Raw genomic sequence first — 19,102 nt, 5'->3', positions numbered from 1 at the left:
TCACCTATTTTTAAATCTATCTAGTGCAGCAATACCAAAATAATACATTTTGGATCCAAAAGGCTTCCGTAAGGCTTCAAGAACATATCGCAAGGCCAGACCCAATGCCATGTACGTGACCAGTCCTTTTTCAATTATGCCACCAAACAAGCAGGCTGTTATATGTAATTCTTTATCAGGGTACTGGGGAAAAAACCGATATTCTTCAAATAAGTTCCTCAGCATACAGTTAAATACTTCTCGTTCCCTTTTTATAGTAGAGTCTTTAAATCTCTGTAGCATTTCTAATACCTAGAAAAGCAAGATAAACACAACACATACAAAAAAGAAACTTTAACAAAAATCTTACTTATAAACTTCAATAGCAGGAGACTTGCTAAAAGCATTTCAGTGCAAAAAACAGAACTTATCACAAATATTAAAATTTCAAAAGATTAAAACATTTTAAGTGAATTTCTGAAAACCTTGAAAGTATCCTTATTTCAAGTTTATAAAATTAGGAATCCCAGACACTCACCTCATCAACAGACATGGTTGGATGTGGTGGGTGATTATATATTCGCTGGAAATAGCTGTTTGCTTCATCATCTATTTCTTTACTAAAGTGCTGATTTGCCTCTGGCCACACCTGAGACAAGTCGGCTGTTGGAGAAGAAAAGGCTGTCAGGATACAGATCAGGATACAGATCAGGATACATATCTGAGTCTTTCAATTCCCCCAGAAAGCTAGAGACTAATATGGTTCTAACTTTAAGAGGGGAAAGGGGGGACAAATAAAAGAAACTGAACTTCAAGGATCAAATGATGGATTTTACGACCAGAGCTGTCCATCAACAGACAAGAAAGACTTCTGAATTAATTAATTGCTTTACTTAGTTCTTGTACAATATTTTGGAAATCCTACTACAATAAAAAGCTCAATAGGCTACAACTCCTGACACATTTACCATTAACACACCCTCTCATCACTCGTGATTAGCAAGTCTTTATTGCTTTGTAATACATAATATAACATCAAACATGACAAACACAAGCACAAAGCATGCTACAAAACATTAACATTCAGACAAACCTCTCACACTAACATTTTTCAAGTCCGTGATGATGATGATGATCATTATTATTAATGGGAAGATCATTGGGGAGCAACAGCTCTGGCTGGCCTTGAACTCAAGATCTATCTTATCTGCCTTTGCTGGATTAATGGCCTATACCACAAACACCTGTTCTGGTCCTCACCCTTAAAAAATTACTTTTATGTGTATTGATTGGTGTTTTGTCTGCAGGTATATCTGTGTATGCCTGATGCCCTTGCAGACCAGAAGGTGTCAGATCCCCAGAGTTCCAGACAGTTGAGATCTGCCATCTGGGTTCTGAGAAGTGATCCTAGGTCCTCTGAAGAGTACTCGGTGCTCTTAACCACCTTTATTTAAGGGGGGGAAAAAAAGAACTAATGTGTATAAAGTAAGTTAGCTCAGGCTAGCTAGAACATGACTGAAACAGAAATCTGAAATCTGGGCCGCTCCTCCTGCTCCTTCCTTCTTTCTGCCGCATGAGAAAAGGTCTCTCATTATAGCTCTGAATGGCCTGGAATCCACTGCCTAGACCAAGCTGACCTACAACTCAGGAAATCCACCTTCCTCAAATGCTGAGATTAAAGGCATGTGACACCACACTTGGGGTTCTCGACTTCTTGAAAGCCATACTAATAGATTTGTACGTGAAATGTACAATTTGTATGAGAAACTGGCACTTTCCAATTTTTCCCCCTTTCCTGTATCTGCTCTCACTGTCAGGGTGACCAGGGTAAGGACACCTTTTACTATCATTTTGTTCTGGCAATCCAAAGGAGAGGTGGAGTCATAGCTTTAGTTTTATTAATTCAAATTTGTGTATTCCCACCAGTCTAAGGACATAGCTAATTCGATAATGACCCTATTATCAACATATAAGTCAATTTTATCTGCATAATTCTAAATTTTTACACGTGTCAGTCACACTTCACAATCACAGACAACACTACCACTTACAAGGTTTCATCTTACTCTGCTGGAATGTAGGCTGGTTGAGTCCAGAGGTGCCCAGTTTCCTCTGTACAAAAGGATCATTGTTCACTGCAGGAAGTCCAAGGGCCCCAGTTCCTATACCAGTCAGGCTTCCTGTGCCAAGACCACCTACTAGAGAGAACGAAGGCAGCCAGAAGTTTAGTCAGTGCTTCTTCATTTCAAAGAACAATTAAACTTATCATGTGCAAATGATGCATCTCTGAGGACTGGGTCACCACACATGTGTGAGGCAGAGAAGACAAACCATGGAACTGCTTTTCTCCTTCACCTTCACGTGGGCTCAGAGGAGCAAACTCCCATCTGCAGGCTCTCAGGTCCAAGAGCTTTTTCCACTGAGCCATTTCACCGGCCCCATTCATAGTATTAAATTTGCAATTTTAAAGTGCATACTCTCAAAGAATACACCAACATACTCAAGTTACAATGATTAAAATTTAAGAATTTCATGCAATCATTTTGTAATTATCATGAGTCAGGATTTCTTTATTTAATCCTCTCAACTCTAACCCTAAAACTAACAAGCAAATAATAACAAAGCCTAAATAGTTACACCTAAATAGTCACAAAGCCTAAATAGTTACATCTGTGCTAAGAAGGTTTAAAAGCCCAGTGGTTTCAGTTTAATTATTCATCAGGTCTAGAACTATACAGCAGCACTATCTACGTCAGTTCATCATGATCCTTTACTCCTGGGCTTTTAGTGTGCTAACAACTTAGAGCCTGCACAAGAGAAGTGTGTATAAGGAGAAAAATATAACCTTTATTTCACTGAAAATTACAAATCAACAAGATTGAGGAGAAGGAATTCAAAGAGTTTTAAAGATATTACAGTATTTTCTATGCAGGTATCATATAGGTCAGGCAAAACAAAAGCTTGAATTTGGTAAGCACAGTCTTTTCTGAAGGCTGAATTCACACAATTAGTATGTGACGGCCCAGTATTAAAGCCGTAGCACCAAAAAAATAACATAAAATGTAACAAATCATTATTTGGCCAACATGCTAAGCATATTACTATTTGGTGAAAATGAATCCTTGTACCAACTTGGCTAATGTTATTACCATAAAATCCTAATCATTTATTTCCATTAAAAGGAACAAAATTAAACAGTATGTTTTCTTCTCTCCAACCTGGGATGTAGATACATATACAGCTTTCACATTTTGCCTAATTTCCTTTCTTACTAGTGTATCCTTCAGCACACACTAACTAGGCACAATAAAATTTACGAACAACTCCAACCTTACCCAGCCCCTCACCTGGAAGCTGTGATGACAGTCCTCCAATACCACTGAAGGCTGTTGTTTGATTTGGGGTTGACAGTGGTGGAAAGGCTTTTGCTGGTGACTGAGGGGTACTGAACGCAGAACCCAAATTTGGAGGAAAACCCTGCATGCTCTGGGTGTGAGGGGCAGCTGAACCACCTATACTAAGAGATGCCATTCCAGCAAGCGGGTCAATCTAAAGAAAAACAAACGTGTATTACACATGTTTTGAGGAAAAACAAATATAGCATACTTAGTACACTAAGTCACAGTAATAGCTCTTTATATTTTTAAACATCTTAACACCCATACAACTGTAACAGTTATAATAGTATATCAAGTCTGCCAGTCATTTTTCATACAAGATATGGAAGAGGTTTAAAGACTTAAGCCCTGCCATAAAGTACCAGAGCCATAGGAGACTACAAAACTGACAAGCCCTGCCCTCCCTGTTGTTTGACTACCAAAGTTTTAGTAGTAACATGGGGCAAATGTTAACATTATTATAAATCAAAATTACTTCCGGCCTCTTGTTTATTTACAACACATTAAAAAAAATTTCATTTAAAACACGTCAAATTTTATAATCTTCAGGGTTCAAAAAGGAACAATAAAAACAAAAGGTTATTTGCAGAGATTTTTTAATTCTATTATCCGTACTCCAAGGATTGTAGTTGTGACACTACTTCACACTTTTATGAGTATGGGAAATGACAAGCAAATGTCTTATATGGTAGACACTGAAGAGTCTCTAAGTGCTTTTCCTTCCTTAAACCCCAATCTTCCATTCAGTGTATCTGAAACCAAAGTGTTGCTCCCAAAGAGAATGGGGTGGGCGATGTCAGGGAGTAACTTAAAGGTACCTTGTGTTTAAAAGAGCAGTTCAGTTGAGAGCTGAAGAGCCCAGTTATAACAAGTCGTTATGCTCTAGTACTGTTGCTTGGCCCGTGAAGCTACAAACAAGACACATCAGATTCAAAGGCAGTGCTTATTCTCTCAAGAGTGTAACTCTAATTTTAAAAAGAAACCTTCTTCATTTACCTAAATAAATGGTTTTTATCTTTCCTCTCAGTCATGTTCTATCTTGTAATTAAAGTCTATTCTCAGTTATACTGCCTATGGAAGGATCTCCTTTAAAATATGTTACACATGCATGTATCTGAAGTAAAATAAAGTCAAGCTGTTAATAAAGATGCAGGTGTTTGGTCTGTTATTCTGGATCTATGAACAAAAATAAGAAGAAATTGTTACCTGAACAGGAGAAATGGCATCTAAGCTGCTAGCACTAGGAGGGCGACCTTTTGGCATAACTCCAGGTGGTGGCTGTCTGGCCTTATTCATTACATTACTGCAATTGGCTACCATGGTGAGGATAGTCTCTGATAACTCCTGAGAAACACTCCTACAAGGAGAAGAATGAGATATATGCTTGCTATTTCCCAGAATGCCAAAAGATATCAATCTGATCAGCAAATCACATGTTCTGGGCACACACCTACAATTGTGTATCACCCCCTTGCATCTGCTATTTACCAAAAGAATTTTCTGAACACAAGGTTATCTTCAAAACTTCTGGCAAGAACTGTACTGTATCAAAGGCATTTCAGCTACTGAATGAAGATGTTTAACTAGTGGCCTAAAATCTCTCGCAGTCAAGAGTCTGAGGCCAATAAACTGCTTAAATCCAGGTGTTCAAGACTAGCCCAGCTAACATAGCAAGAGATCTTGTAATAAATAAACATCAATACATACAAATCTTAGGAAAGCACTTATCAATTCTATGATGTCAACAATGCAACTAGATACAGAAAAACTACAAAATAGGAATTGACATTAAAAATCCCTCAAGTGAATACTAGCAAATATAATTCTATAGCATACTGAAAATACACACACACACACACACACACACACACACACACACAACCGGCAAAAGTCTAGAAGGCAGAGGGAATTCATTCTGAACAACAAGACCTATGAAATCCCACAGGTATCAATACCATAAAGGACTTAACACTTTGTCCAAAACCAGGAACAGAACAAGAATGCCTCATTCCTAACATTTAAGAAAAAGAGTAAGAAGAGGCTGGAGGTGGCTCAGTGGTTAAAAGCACTGACTGCTCTTACAGAGGTTCTAAGCAACCACATGGTGGCTCACAACTATCTGTGATGGGCCCTGATGCCCTCTTCTGGTGTGTCTGAAGACAGCTACAGTATACTCATATGCATAAAATAAATCCGGAGGAAGGGAGGACAGGAAATGAGAGACACCTATATTATAAAATTGAAGAGGCAGCCGGGCGGTGGTGGCGCACGCCTTTAATCCCAGCACTTGGGAGGCAGAGGCAGGCGGATTTCTGAGTTCGAGGCTAGCCTGGTCTACAGAGTGAGTTCCAGGACAGCCAGAGCTACACAGAGAAACCCTGCCTCGAAAAAAATAAATAAATAAATAAAGTAAAATATAAAATAAAATCAGAGAGGCAATTAGAAGCTGGTGGCCCAGGCCTTTAATCCCAGTGTTTGGGAGGCAGAGATAGGTGGATTTCTGAGTTTGAAGCATGCCTGCTCAATAGTTCTAGGAAAGCCAAGGCTATACAGAGAAACCCTGCCTTTAAAAAAAAAGGGGGGAGGGGGCGCACACCAGAAAACTGTCTACATTTACAGATAACATGATCTTCTATAAAATATCCAGCATAATGTTTTAATAAAATGTTTCAAACAGCAAAGAGGTATAAATCTTATACATCAAAAAAAAATCCAAGAACTAAAATACAAAGACATCCCAGATTCATGGATTGGAGGTCCTAATTTTATTAGGAAAACAATTTACCTCTTAACCTAATTTCTACAAACTTTTATCTCATACACCACTCCTAGTCAAATCTCAATCATTTGTTTTAAAATAGTTCTTCAAAGCCTTATTATGAGCTAAAAATGAAAAACATCAACTGTTACTCCCAGAGCAGCTTTGCAATTCTTCGGAGATGTACCAACTGATCTTGAAAGTCACATAAAAATTCAAGGAACTTCAAAAAGAAAGTTGGAAGGCACCTAATTAGCCTCAATCTCAGTATTTTCTAAAAGGGTGATTTAATTAAAGACAGTATCATATAGCAATAAGGTATTTCACAGAAGAACTAAGAATCTATAAATAAACCCATACAACATGGCATTTTTAAGAAGATAAGTCAAAGAAAGCCAACATATTCATTCTAGCATGGTGGTACAACATGCTATTAACATTGTAGTATCCTGGAACTAAAAACCATCAGATTTTCTTTTCTTTCAAGGTTAGGTCTCACTATTCTCCCTGGATGGCCAGGACTCGAGAGAGACTCGCCTGCCCTTGGTCTCACAGTGTGCCAAACCCCGCTTTCTCCAAATCAATGATGATTAGACATAATTTTTGATTGATTGTCTTGATAAAGTATCTTTCCACATAGTCCTGGCAGGTCTTCAATTCAATCAACACTAAACTGGCCTCAAAACTCCACCAGTCTCCACCTGATCCTGATCTACACTCATCCTGAGTGTCTGGATGATAGGTATAAACCACACCGAGCCTGGCCCAATACAATCATTTCCAAGTATTCCCCAGCACAGTCTTCTTACCCTGCACATGCCTGTAGACAAGCCAGCATTGTTGCTAGAGTTTCAGCAGGAAGTTGAGCACTTTTGGGCTGATCTTTCTCTGGGGCAAGTCCGCCCAAAATAGAAGGGCACCTTCTCTTTAAAAAAGTCATACATGCTTGTATAAAAGGCTCCTAAAAAAAAAAAAAAAGAAGAAGAAAATGCTTCAATGTATTTTACATTTATCTTAAAGAATTTCAACTTGAAGAACAAAACACAATTAACTACCATCTACAATGAACAATATTTTAAATATAATCTTCTTGGAATAGGGCTATAACTCAGAGGTCCACACTGCTTACCCCATGCTCTCTTATCTTGTCTGTTAGCCACTTGTCAAGTTTGAGGTATTCTCGACGTGAAGCGAGTGCAGCAAGGTCAATAACAAAGGCAAATGGAGTGCCGTTCAGCAGCATTGACAAGGCCTAAAGTGAAACAGGTACAAAGTTAAGTAATAGCCATTTCTTTGTACTACTTTCTACTTCCTGTTTTAACATTTCTGTTAAATAAAACACCTATTACTTGCTTGGTCACAGTTTTTTAAAGGGAGCATTCTATTTAGAATTAAAGCCCTATCTAAAAGGTCAACTCATGACTACCTTCCTCTTTTTCAATGACCAATATAAACAGCAAAGCAAGGGTACAAATAATGACCCTTCCCCAATTTTAGCATCTGCATTCAAGCTCCTTATACCTAAACACAATTAGATCACTTATATTATTAACAGTGATAAATAGTATCTTAGGTAACTAGCAGACTATTTTAACAAGTTTGCAAGAGTTGATATTAACCTACTTTCTACAAAATTTTATCTTGTGGCCAAAGCCCAGTCCTTACTCGCTTTAATAAAAAATCTTGCAAGGCTAGTTATATAGCTTGGTAGTGGAGTGTTTCCCTACCATGTCTAAGTCCCTGATGCTCAATTCTGAATACCACCAAAACAAACAAAAAAACTAGCCTTTAGCCGGGCGGTGGTGGTGCACACCTTTAATCCCAGCACTTGGGAAGCAGAGGTAGGCGGATTTCTGAGTTCAAGGCCAGCCTGGTCTACAGAGTGAGTTCCAGGACAGCCCGGGCTATACAGAGAAATCCTGTCTCCCAAAAAAAAAAAAAAAAAGAAAAGAAAAAGAAAAGAAAAAAACACTAGCCTTTAAGACAGATTTACCTATCTGAAATTATTCTCTTTGTTACCTTTCAATGTTTAAGCTTCTGAATCTTAATTCAAATGAGCTAGTTACATGTAAATATTCCTAACATATTTTAGTAAAGTACTTTTGTTCCTCTGAAGTCACCTTCAAGTCCTGGGCCACGTCAAGTATTCGAGACAATTTGGCCTGATCGTACTGCTCCCCTCTCATGTACCATTCTGCCATTGCATGCATTATAAGTTGGCGAATTGATGGAGACTGTCCCTAAGAAAAGAGGAGAGAAGGTTAAACAGGAACCATGCTAACCATTTAGTAGGTATTATTACAAATGCCCAGTGAATCTTCCATGTTCTACTCATGAAAGAAAAATGTATCAATACAAAGACTGACGCTCAGGCTCAAGCATCAAGTAATTACAGTAACAGTCTTTACATCTTTCCAAACCTTGTCAACAACTCAAAAACCTATGTTTTCTATGAGCATGTAAGTCTGCTTACTCATTTTCAAATGCAAAAGTAAGATGTAAGAAGCCAAGTGCACTGCTGTATGCCTGTCATTTCAGCATGCAGCATGTGAGCTCCTGACTACTCTGAGCTTAGTGCTTCTATTTGATGCATCAAGAAACCCTACATGAAAAAGACTTAAAAACCAAACAAAAGAAAAGAGAAAAAAAATTGAAGGTAGGTACACCTGGCATAGTAGCACATTCCTATAATCCTGGATCTCAGAAAAGAGCCCCAGGCCAGGCGGAGATGATTTTTCCCCCTTTGTAGAGTGTGGATCATAAGGAGAGATTTACTTGGTAAGTTTAGTCTATAAAATTAGGGGTGTAGGGATAGAGAAACCATTCAACAGGTAAAAAAGTAGTTTGCTTTGAAAACATGAGGACTTAAGTCTGGATTCCAGTTCCCAAATGACTATAACCCTGCAGTGTAAGAGTAGAAACAGGAAGCTCACTGGGATTGCTAGCTGCTAGGCTAGCTCTAGGTTAAAAGGAAGAGACAGAGCAGGATAAGACAGCCTAACTCACGGAATACATGTACACTATGCAAGCATATACACACTATGACCACACCAAAACCTAGAAACAGTGTCTCAAAAAACTAACAGTAATAAAAACAAATATTTTTATCTATTTATCTATTATTTGTTGTTATTGATCTAATTAAAAAAATGAATAATGGCATTTAAACCTATCTCTGGGCTGGGGGATACAGCTGGCCTGCTTAGAGTGCTTCCTTAACACACTTAAAAACCTGGGGGACAAAATCTGGGGATTTGAAATTGAAAAGTCATCATCTTTCTACACAGTAATTTCCAGTGAGTCTGGGATACACGTGACTCTTGACTCCAAAACAAAACAAAGACTAATTAATGACTTTCCTAATATTGCTGAAAGTAACACCAAGACCTTGTGCTGTCAAAGTAAATGGAAGCTCTTCAAGAATGTCAAGGGGATATCTGTCCTAACAAGTACCAAGTTTTAAGGATGCTGAATCTTAACAATATCTACATCCTCGGTCCTTGGTACATTTATAGAAATGACAATAGGATCCTAAAAGATTAAAAACCTATTTGATGATAATAAATTTGTCTATTAGGACACTGAGATTTTTCATTTTTAAATTAATCTTATGTGACTGTTAGATGTTTTGTGCATAATGTGTATGCCTGACACCACTGGAGGTCAGAAGAGGATGTTGGCTGCCCTAGAACTTGTGTTACGGATGGTTGTTAGCTGCTGTGTGGAGTCTGGGAATGAAACCCATGTCCTCTGCACTCTTTACCTGCTGCGCCATCACTCTGAGATTTTTCAAGACGGTGAGTAACTGAAATCAGCAACTGATTATTTGGCTTACCTGCCCATGCCATGCATAGTGCAAAATAATGGCAGAGTTAGGATGGTTTCCAAGAAAAATTGGCATCAAAGTAGAGATGAGTTCATGGCGTAGGGTGTGCCAGGAGGTGTTGATCTGAAGTAAGGCCAATACCAACATGTCAGGACAGTGTTTGATAGGGAAGCTGAAGAGCTGTTTCACTTGCTCATACTGCCCAACCTCTGCAAGCCTCAGCAGAGACTCAATCAAATCCAAGCTTTTCCTAACAAGAATGAAGAGAAATGCTTCATCAATGACAATATTAACTGTATTTTCAAAAATGCATTGTTTTTCCTGAATGCTGGGTACTGAACCCATGTCCTAAAAAGCACTTTGACAAATGAGTTGTATCTCTACCCTTCAAATTCACTCCAAACTAACTGACATCAGCTACAGAATTAAACTACATATATCACATTTCTACCATGCCTTGGTATTAGAGAATATTCTGAAGGGGCTACTGTGGATTTTAAAAACTATATGCTTCAGGGGTTATAGAAAGGGAGGAAAACACTTGCCTAAAATGTGTACAGTCCTTGGTTTCTGAATACATTATGCGTGTTGGAAGAGGGCATGCTGCTATGCCTATAGAGTAATTTTAAAAGAAATCAAATAACAACCAATAAGTGACTTGCATAATCATGGATCTTTACTACCAAAATTTTTATGACTAGGATGAAAAAACAAATAAGATTTCATAATAGTTAAAAATCCTAAATAGACACATTATAAGACATAATTTATATGAAAAAAAACAACCTTAAAATACAACCTTACAACTTACAATCATAACGAAAAGTTTTCAGTGTGTTGCAACTGTGAAGTTCATAACCAAACTAACTAGAATCTGGTTGGTTTAAATCTTATCTAAAAATCTAGCGCTAGGCTGGGCAGTGGTGGCACCTTTAATCTCAGCACTTAGGAGGCAGAGGCAGGCAGATTTCTGAGTTCAAGGCCAGCCAGGGCTACACAGAGAAATCCTGTCTTGAGTCCCCCACCCCCCAATCTAGCTCTACTTTAGTCCACGAAGAAAACGATAAGGCCTTAACATGGAACGTTCTAGAAGAAAAATGATGCATCAATGGCAAAAAAATAACTTGAGAGAACTTCTACAACTAAAGAATGTATTTGGCCTATGTCTGCATTTCAATGCCTACAAAAATACCTTTTGAGCCAACTAGACTTAAATTTAAATATTTAGATTTAAATATTTAGATTTAAATCTAAATATCAGACTCAAAAAAACAAAAATGTAACTAGTGAAAATATAAAAGAATTTTTATTCAATATCCTTTTGTAACAAAAAAAACCTTTTAAGTCACTTCATTAAAAATAAAACTTGCATCCCAGCACTTGGGAGGCAGAGGCAGGTGGATTTCTGAGTTCGAGGCCAGCCTGGTCTACATAGTGAATTCCAGGACAGCCAGGGCTACACAGAGAAACCCTGTCTCAAAAACCAAAAAACTTGCAAACTGGAGAGGTGATTCAGAAGTTAAGAGCTCTTAACCTCCGGCTATTCTTCCAGAGATCCTGAGTTTAATTCCCAGTAACCACATGGTGGCCCATAATCATCTATGTTGAGATTTGATGCCTTCTTCTGACATGTAGGCATATATGCAGGCAAAACACATACATAATCTTAAACTAATTTTCTTTGACTATCTTAACAGTGTTACTTGCTCAATATGAGCTTCTGTATTTCAAAAGTGCAGGAATGTTTACCATGTGGCAATTTCTCGATTGTCATCCTCTGGTGGTGCTTTCAAAATATCAGTGGCAACAGTGTGACAGGGGTAGTCAGCAAAGCAGAAGACCTCTGGGTTTATCAGGGAATGCTGGATAAAGGAGAGCTGGAAAAAGAAGACAAAGTCCTTAAGTGCCACAAACAACTTGGGATGCTGAAAAAATATCAACCACTTTCATGAAGCCAATCTTAGGGTTCTCAGATTATTTGCCCTTCAAAAATGGGGTGGTAGGCAGCAGGGAGTATCTGCCCTTTGAAAACCAGGAAATTCAGAAAGATGGAAAATGACAATAAGTCTTGGGAGATAAACATTATGGAATTAGAACAGTTTCTGACTGCTATACCTTAAAGAACTCTGATCAGTTCTAAAACTGTGAAAATACAAATATAAACCAGACGGTTTATATTTGACATGAGACACTTACTTGACCTATGCAAAATAAGTTAAATACAGCATTGCAATCAATGGGTAAATTGCTCTAAGAATTATTATTTCTTCATTCTATATCTAAGCATCATTCTTACCTGGCCTTCTGCATGTTTCCAAGGTCTATATATAAAATCTACTGGAAACACTTCCATGCCCAGACCCCTCTGAATGCCATAAACCACATTGTGAAGTCCTTTGCTGTCACGAATTTGAAATCCAGGATGGTCCAGTTCATAAGTTACTTCCTTGAAATTCAAACTCGGGTTCTAAAAAGAGAAACATAAAGAAGCAACGGTCAAAACACCTGAGCCACATCAGATACTATCTCAAAAACAAAGCAAGAAGAAATAACAAAAAATACCTTTTAAATAAAAGAAAGAAAAAGAAAAAAACCATAAGGGACAGTTCTCAACCTCGGGGTGGCTACCCTTTCTGGGTGGAATAACCCTTTCACAGTGTTTGCCTAAAACCATTGGAAAACAGAAATATTTGCATTACAATCTGTAACAGTAGCAAAACTACAGTAATTGCAAAATAAAAAAAAAAAATTTGTGGGGTGGGGAGAGGGCGCCACACCACATAATGAGGAACTGTTTTAAGGGTCAAAGTATTGAGAAGACTGAGAACAACTGGACTAAGGAGATATCTTAGCTGAAAGTCTAAGTCCTTGAGTTTATATCCCCAGACTCCAAGTTTAAAAAAAGCAAAGCTGGGCATGACTGTGTACACATTTAATCCCAGCACTCTGAAGGCAAAAGCAGGTGAGCCTTCTCTCAAAACAAAGCGTCAGTGTCTACAATCTCAGTGCTGAAGAAACAGTACATAGAGCTCATTGGCCAGGAAACCTTGATCAACTCTAGGCAAAACAAGAAACGTTGCCAAAAAAAAAAAAGGGTGAAAGGCTGGGAAATGGCTCAAGAGGTTAAGGTGACTGACTGTAATGTGTTAACCTGAGTTTGAATCCCCCAGAACCAATGATGTTATAATGTAATTGCTCCTGTAATCCCAGTGCTCCTTCAGCAAACCTGGAAACATAGCTCTTAGAGAATCCCTCAGATACACAGACTTCTGGAAACATAGACTTCTCAGAAAAGTCTGAGCTACCTAGACTGGAGAAAGCAGGAGCAAACAACAAAAAATGTGATACCCAGTCTCAGACAAGGTAGAAAGCAATGACTAATACATAAGGCTGCCTTCTGACTGGCATGTGCAAGTCTGCATTCCCTTACTCGCACACACACAGAGACACACTATGTGGAGAGCGATTTATGAAGACAACATCAACAACAAACATCTACCCTGACGACCAAACAGAGACACATGTGCTTATCATTATCAACACACAAAACCCAAGGCATTGGCTTTTCCTCCCTGATGGTATTAGAAAATAAGTAACTGGAATAAAATCTACTCATTCTGTTAATAGCGAGAGTACATCATGGTTCTACGTAACCAGGTCTTCGTAGTAAGTTGTAAACATGGAAAACTAAAACTAGGCCAGATACCTTGATACCTGGTAAGAATAACAAGAAAACACAGTGGTATATAATGCTAAACTGAGTCCAACGCCCTGACCACAGGTACTCACCAATTCTTTAAGAACATCGATCAAAACTTCTACATTCCACGTGTGTGCTTGTGCCCCCTCGCTCTTATCCTTTCCATCGCTCCAGATCCCACTGCCAGGGGCAGAGATGCTCTGTAACAGTGAAACTATCAGTAAATCCAACTAATAATGTCTTCATCTCATCTTTAGACCAACCAATCATACTGCACTTTAAACATTTATTTATTTATTATATATGAATACACTGTCGCTGTCTTCAGACACACCAGAAAAGGGCATCAGATCTCATTACAGATGGTTGTGAGCCACTATGTGGTTGCTGGGATTTGAACTCAGGACCTCTGGAAGTGCAGTCAGTGCTCTTAACCACCGAGCCATCTCTCCAGCCCCATACTGCACTTTAATAAGAAGGATAAAAACAGTTGAATTCAACAAACCTGTAATGGAATACCATCGGTTAATCCTGAATGAGTCCGAGCCATCATTCCCAAAACCCTGGCAACCTGGGCAGCTGTAACTTCCCGAACACCAAACTGCATGATTATATTGCGACATTCTTCAATACTGAAATAAAAATATAACTTTAAAAATATGCTACCCACCGCCTCATACGCCATGACTAAAAAGGGCTACTAATAAATGAGGCGTAGTATGAAGCCCTTAACATAATAAAATTTAAAGTTTTGTGTTACTTTTATGCAACTAGAAACATGTATCATTAGCTTTAAAATAGTAACTCCAATTTTTATTATGAATTAACTTCACTTTTTAAAATTACAGGTGTGCTCGCACACTAAAGTGCACACACAAGCATGCATATTGTTTGTGTGGGTATCAAAGGACAGACAACTTGGCTGAAACATATTCTCTCCTCCCAACAAATGGGTTCTAAAGACAAAATACAACACCACTCTCAGCTGAGTTCTCTTACCAAAACCAAAATAAGTTACTATCACATACAAAAGTGAATCTCTTTACTCAATTCTTGAAAACCCTTGAAAATGTTGCTTCTAGGAGTTTAATTTAAAATAGTAATGGGAGTGCATAATGTTAAAATATGACTAGCCCGTGACTAAGCCAAGACCATGGCTTCTAAATTTTAGAACCTGGGAAGGATGAAAAATCACAAGTTCAAGCCCTAGAATATGTACAGCTAACACTAATACTAGACTAGTGTGTGGAAGATTAAAATTCTGAAGCACATGCTAGCTAAAGAATTTTGGGTACTTGTTTTTAATAATTGTGATTAAGAATATAACTATAATTTTGGCATGTCTTCCCACCAACCTTGCACAAAAGCCATAGCCCACTTCCTGCATGAAGTCAGCCAGAGAGCTCTCCATCATGGTCTTAGCTACCCCTCCAGAATCAGGCAAGATCCTGTCCATTAGAATGTCCCGTTTTTCAGGGTATAAAAGTGGTGCAAGCACCACAGGACAACGCTCTTGGGGAAAATCTGAAGAAAGAGAATACAACTATTAAGCACTTAGAAAACAACAATCTAGAGGCTAGGAATGCGGCACATTATAAGACTGTGTGGGGGCGCTGGTGGCGCACGCCTTTAATCCCAAAAGACTGTGTGTGGTCCCCAAGGCCTTGGGTTAGATGCTCAGCAACACATGACCCTGCCTTAAAAAAAAAAAAAAAAAAAACATATTGAATTCTCCCAAGCTACTCCACATTATAACCTCAAGCCAATCCTAGGATCTGAATCTTTGGGTATCTCAGAGCAACTGTTTACATATACACTTTTCAACTTTTATATACTTTTGAAGATTGGAGGTTGGGGATTTATTGATCTTGAATTATAAAACCAACTGCCTAGAAAATACAAGTGTTATCAAAAGTGGTCAACCTAGCTCCACATGGAAATGGAAGCCTTTAATCTGGGTCCTGCAGAGACAGAGAGGCAGGCAGCTCTCCTAAGTCTCAGGGCAGCCTAGTCTACAGAATGCAGAGGACAGCCAGGGCTACACAGAGAGAAACCCTGTCCCAAAAAACAAAAAGCAAAACAAAAAGCAAAACAAAAAGTGGCCAACCTTTCAAATTAAAAATAGCCTGTTGCTATAATGTAAAAGGGGAGAAGAGGCAGCAGACAGAGACTGTTTCCTCCTCTCACCTGTGACTGTACTTGTACAACAAAAACGTCTCAGGTAGAGTAAGACTGACTGACTTTATACTTATTCTTTAAGAAAGGTCTACTAGGGCTTTTATATTTGAAATTAGTCCTTTGTCATTAGGACTAAGAACGAGGAACAGTAATCGTCATCTTCCCTTCTATGCCAACCCGCTTCTTCTGATCATAGCTTATGATCATCTTCCGTACGCGCTGCCTTACCTCTGCGGAGTGTCTTAAGAAAAGCGTCTATCTGTTCCTGTCCAACTCCAAAGGCTCCCTTCTGCCCAAAGAGGAGATGGGAGAGGAGGAGGTGTAGGACCTCTATTGCTATATCTTGGAAGCCACCTTCTTGATTTCCACTGACGTCTGCGTCAATATAAGAACGCAGAAGATCTGGAAGCTTCTGTTTGATGAACTGGGCAGCTAAAAGTCAAATAAACCAAATTAGTTTTATATCATAATAGATAAAAAATTAAATATCCAAAAATTCACCCTTTATATGGACCAACATGCATTTTGCCTCTCCAATGCTTTCACATAGCTCTACCTGAGGGTTATTACTTAGTGACCAATGAATGGGAAGAAAAACTCACAAGATTAAAAGGCTCTGAAATCAGCTACACAACAGAAGTATACGTTAAAAAACACAGTTGGAGCCAGATATGGTAGGACATGCCTTTAACCTCAATACTCGTGAGGCAGTGGATTGCTTGAGTTTTGAGGCCAGCCTGGTCTACATAAGAGTTACAGGATGCCAGGCGGTGGCGGCGCACGCCTTTAATCCCAGCACCTGGGCGGCAGAGGCAGGCGGATTTCTGAGTTCGAGGCCAGCCTGGTCTACAGAGTGAGTTCCAGGACAGCCAGGGCTACACAGAGAAACCCCGTCTCGAAAAAAACAAAACAAAACAAAACAAAAAAAAAAAAAAAAAAGGGGTTACAGGACATCCCAGAGCTTCATTTTTAAAAAGACCCAGTCTTTATTTAAAACAAAAGAAGCAGCAGCACAAGAGTTGGGCAAGGCATAGCAGCATGTGCCTATATTTTCAGAACTTAGGAGGCTAGTGAGTTTGAGACCAGCCTGGGCTACATAAGTAAAACTTTGTCTTAAAAAAACAAAAACAAGAGCTGGAGAGATAGTTCAGCAGTTAAGAGCACTTGTTACTCTTGCAGAGGACCCAGGTTCAGTTCCCAGCATGTATGTGGCATCATATAACCAGTTCCAGAGAACCTGACACTCATGGCCTCCTCAGGTTCCAGGTATACAACTGAAGCACATACACAGAAGCAAAACATTCCTATGTGCATAAATGATAACAATAACAAAAACTAAGAACCCAGGGATACAGCTGAGAGGTAGAGGTCTTATATACCTCGTCCAACGCCCTGGATTTGATCCCTAACACCACAAAAGAAAAAAAAGAAAGAGAGAAAGAAAAGAAAGGAAAGAAAGAGAAGGAAGGAAGGGAGAAAGAGAAGAAGAGAAAGGAAGGAAGGAGAGAAAGGGAAGGAAAAGAAAGAAAAAGAGAGGGGGGAGACAGAGAAAGAGAGAAAGAGGGAAGGGAGGGAGGAAGAATCTTATACTCTGGATAAAATAACTTACCAAAACCCCTGAGATCTGGGCTAGAAGAATTCAAAAGGGCAAGACCAAAAATGACCTGAAACAAGAAGGAGTTATATTAACAGAGTCAAATGTTTACTTTAACTACCATTTCTGCCTATGACACTTTCTCAAAACACTTACCTCTTGTACTTTACTTAACTTGAGAACTTTACTCAGCTGGGCAAATAAGTGGGGTGCAGGCTTTAAACTCTGAAACATAACAATTTTTTAAAAGAGATTTAATTTTTATTTTTGTTTTGTTAAGGATGCAAATGGTTTTACAAAATTTTTAAAGTATTCATCTAATAGTGGTACAATATACACATAGCATGATCCTGGGTCACTACAAGCAATATATATTATAGCCTAGAAAACTTAATACTTTACCCAATCTAGTTTTAGTAAGTTCCCATTTGCCAATAAGCAACTGCCTTGATTCTCTCAGAAAGGTACAAAACAAAGTTAATCCTTCAAACTTTTAGATAGGACATGATTTTTTTTAAAAAGAAAAAGTAGAGATGTGGTAGCACACATCTTCAATCCCAACACTCCTGAGCCACAGTCAGGTATTTCTCTGAGTTTAAAGCAGCCTGGTCTCCAGAACCACCAGGGATACATGAGACCAGGTCTTTAAAAGGCAAAGTAAAATGAACACCAAAATCCCCAAGTCAAAAGCTCAGAGTCACGTTAAACAACCTAATATTAGACAGTACACTCAAACTGAGCATGGTGTCCCATGTCTACAACAACCCAACACTGAGACTACAGAGACAAACAAACTGCCAGGATTACACAGAAAGACCTTCAAAAATGAAAGAGAGAAAATAGATATTATCACAATATCACTAGAGATAAAAATATACTAACCTTCTGGTAGTGCAATGGATTATCAATGGCATATGACAATGTTGAGATAAAATTTGGCTTTGTAATCAGCGAGGCACACTCCTGAATCAGAAACTGTGTCTTCAAATAAGTAAAAATTAAAAAAAAAAAAGACTTCTATTAGCATTAAGCATCATCTCACATAAATAAAAGTAGAACTTGTGAATATTGGATGTTGTAAAGTTTTACTATCAAAATTAGCTCTTTTAAAATCCCATTTAGGTATATAAAACCTATCAGTAACAAGTGTTAACTCAAAATGTCCACATTAGAGTTCATTAAAAGACTTGAAAAAAATCAAGCCAAAAAGATTCAATTCAGAGCATGAGATACCCCCATCTGCTTTTCCAGCAGGCCATCATCCCCCTCTTTCCTGCTTCCTTCACCAGGCAGATCCAGCAGCAGCTCCCAAATCCTAAATTAGACTGTCATCAGGATATAGCCAGGCAAAAAAAGAGGACAGATGAATCCCCAATACATCTCAGCTATACTTGAGATTATGCTCTAGATGTTATTCTGTAGATAGTGTTCATATAGTATGCCCAAAACCGCACATTTACAAAGTGATTGAAAATAATTCTTATAAAACTCTGTAATCCCTAAATACCTGATGGAAATCTTTGCCACTGCTTTTACCATCGCCACTGAAATCCACATGTGAAAATAGGCAGCGTAATAAATGCCTGTCTGCCTCAGGACCGTGCCGATTCACAATCTGAAACATAAAATGTTAGGTTGAAGGGAGGGCTTGGATAAAAGTAAGTACTGG

At 38.5% G+C, this 19,102-nt stretch overlaps 1 protein-coding gene and 1 non-coding gene across 10 annotated transcripts in view; both read right to left on the bottom strand.

The window, feature by feature from the left end:
* Cnot1 (CCR4-NOT transcription complex subunit 1) overlaps positions 1-19,102 on the bottom strand; it is an 81,924-nt gene that overhangs the window by 32,893 nt on the left and 29,929 nt on the right. For 5 of the 9 annotated variants that reach the window (XM_028770367.1, XM_028770363.1, XM_028770370.1 and 2 more), the window contains exons 3-21: positions 18,941-19,048; positions 18,316-18,414; positions 17,590-17,658; positions 17,449-17,503; positions 16,068-16,271; positions 15,017-15,185; positions 14,167-14,293; positions 13,751-13,861; positions 12,258-12,428; positions 11,711-11,838; positions 9,971-10,211; positions 8,256-8,375; positions 7,265-7,387; positions 6,945-7,096; positions 4,584-4,734; positions 3,327-3,528; positions 2,031-2,177; positions 518-642; positions 5-291 (exon numbers count right to left, since the gene is read on the bottom strand). In XM_028770367.1, coding sequence (XP_028626200.1) covers positions 5-291; positions 518-642; positions 2,031-2,177; positions 3,327-3,528; positions 4,584-4,734; positions 6,945-7,096; positions 7,265-7,387; positions 8,256-8,375; positions 9,971-10,211; positions 11,711-11,838; positions 12,258-12,428; positions 13,751-13,861; positions 14,167-14,293; positions 15,017-15,185; positions 16,068-16,271; positions 17,449-17,503; positions 17,590-17,658; positions 18,316-18,414; positions 18,941-19,048 — 2,789 coding nt within the window. The remainder of the gene's footprint in view (positions 1-4; positions 292-517; positions 643-2,030; positions 2,178-3,326; positions 3,529-4,583; positions 4,735-6,944; positions 7,097-7,264; positions 7,388-8,255; positions 8,376-9,970; positions 10,212-11,710; positions 11,839-12,257; positions 12,429-13,750; positions 13,862-14,166; positions 14,294-15,016; positions 15,186-16,067; positions 16,272-17,448; positions 17,504-17,589; positions 17,659-18,315; positions 18,415-18,940; positions 19,049-19,102) is intronic. The other 4 variants (XM_028770369.1, XM_028770365.1, XM_028770364.1 and 1 more) reach the window with 2 other exon arrangements.
* On the bottom strand, positions 4,188-4,322 carry LOC114623770. The gene has a single exon (XR_003711825.1). It is a non-coding gene; the product is annotated as a small nucleolar RNA SNORA50 (small nucleolar RNA).

Source organism: Grammomys surdaster, unplaced genomic scaffold (assembly GCF_004785775.1).
Source record: "Grammomys surdaster isolate TR1022 unplaced genomic scaffold, NIH_TR_1.0 201, whole genome shotgun sequence".
In the NCBI taxonomy this organism is placed as follows: Eukaryota; Metazoa; Chordata; class Mammalia; order Rodentia; family Muridae; genus Grammomys; species Grammomys surdaster.
This window is presented reverse-complemented; position numbering and strand designations above follow the sequence as displayed.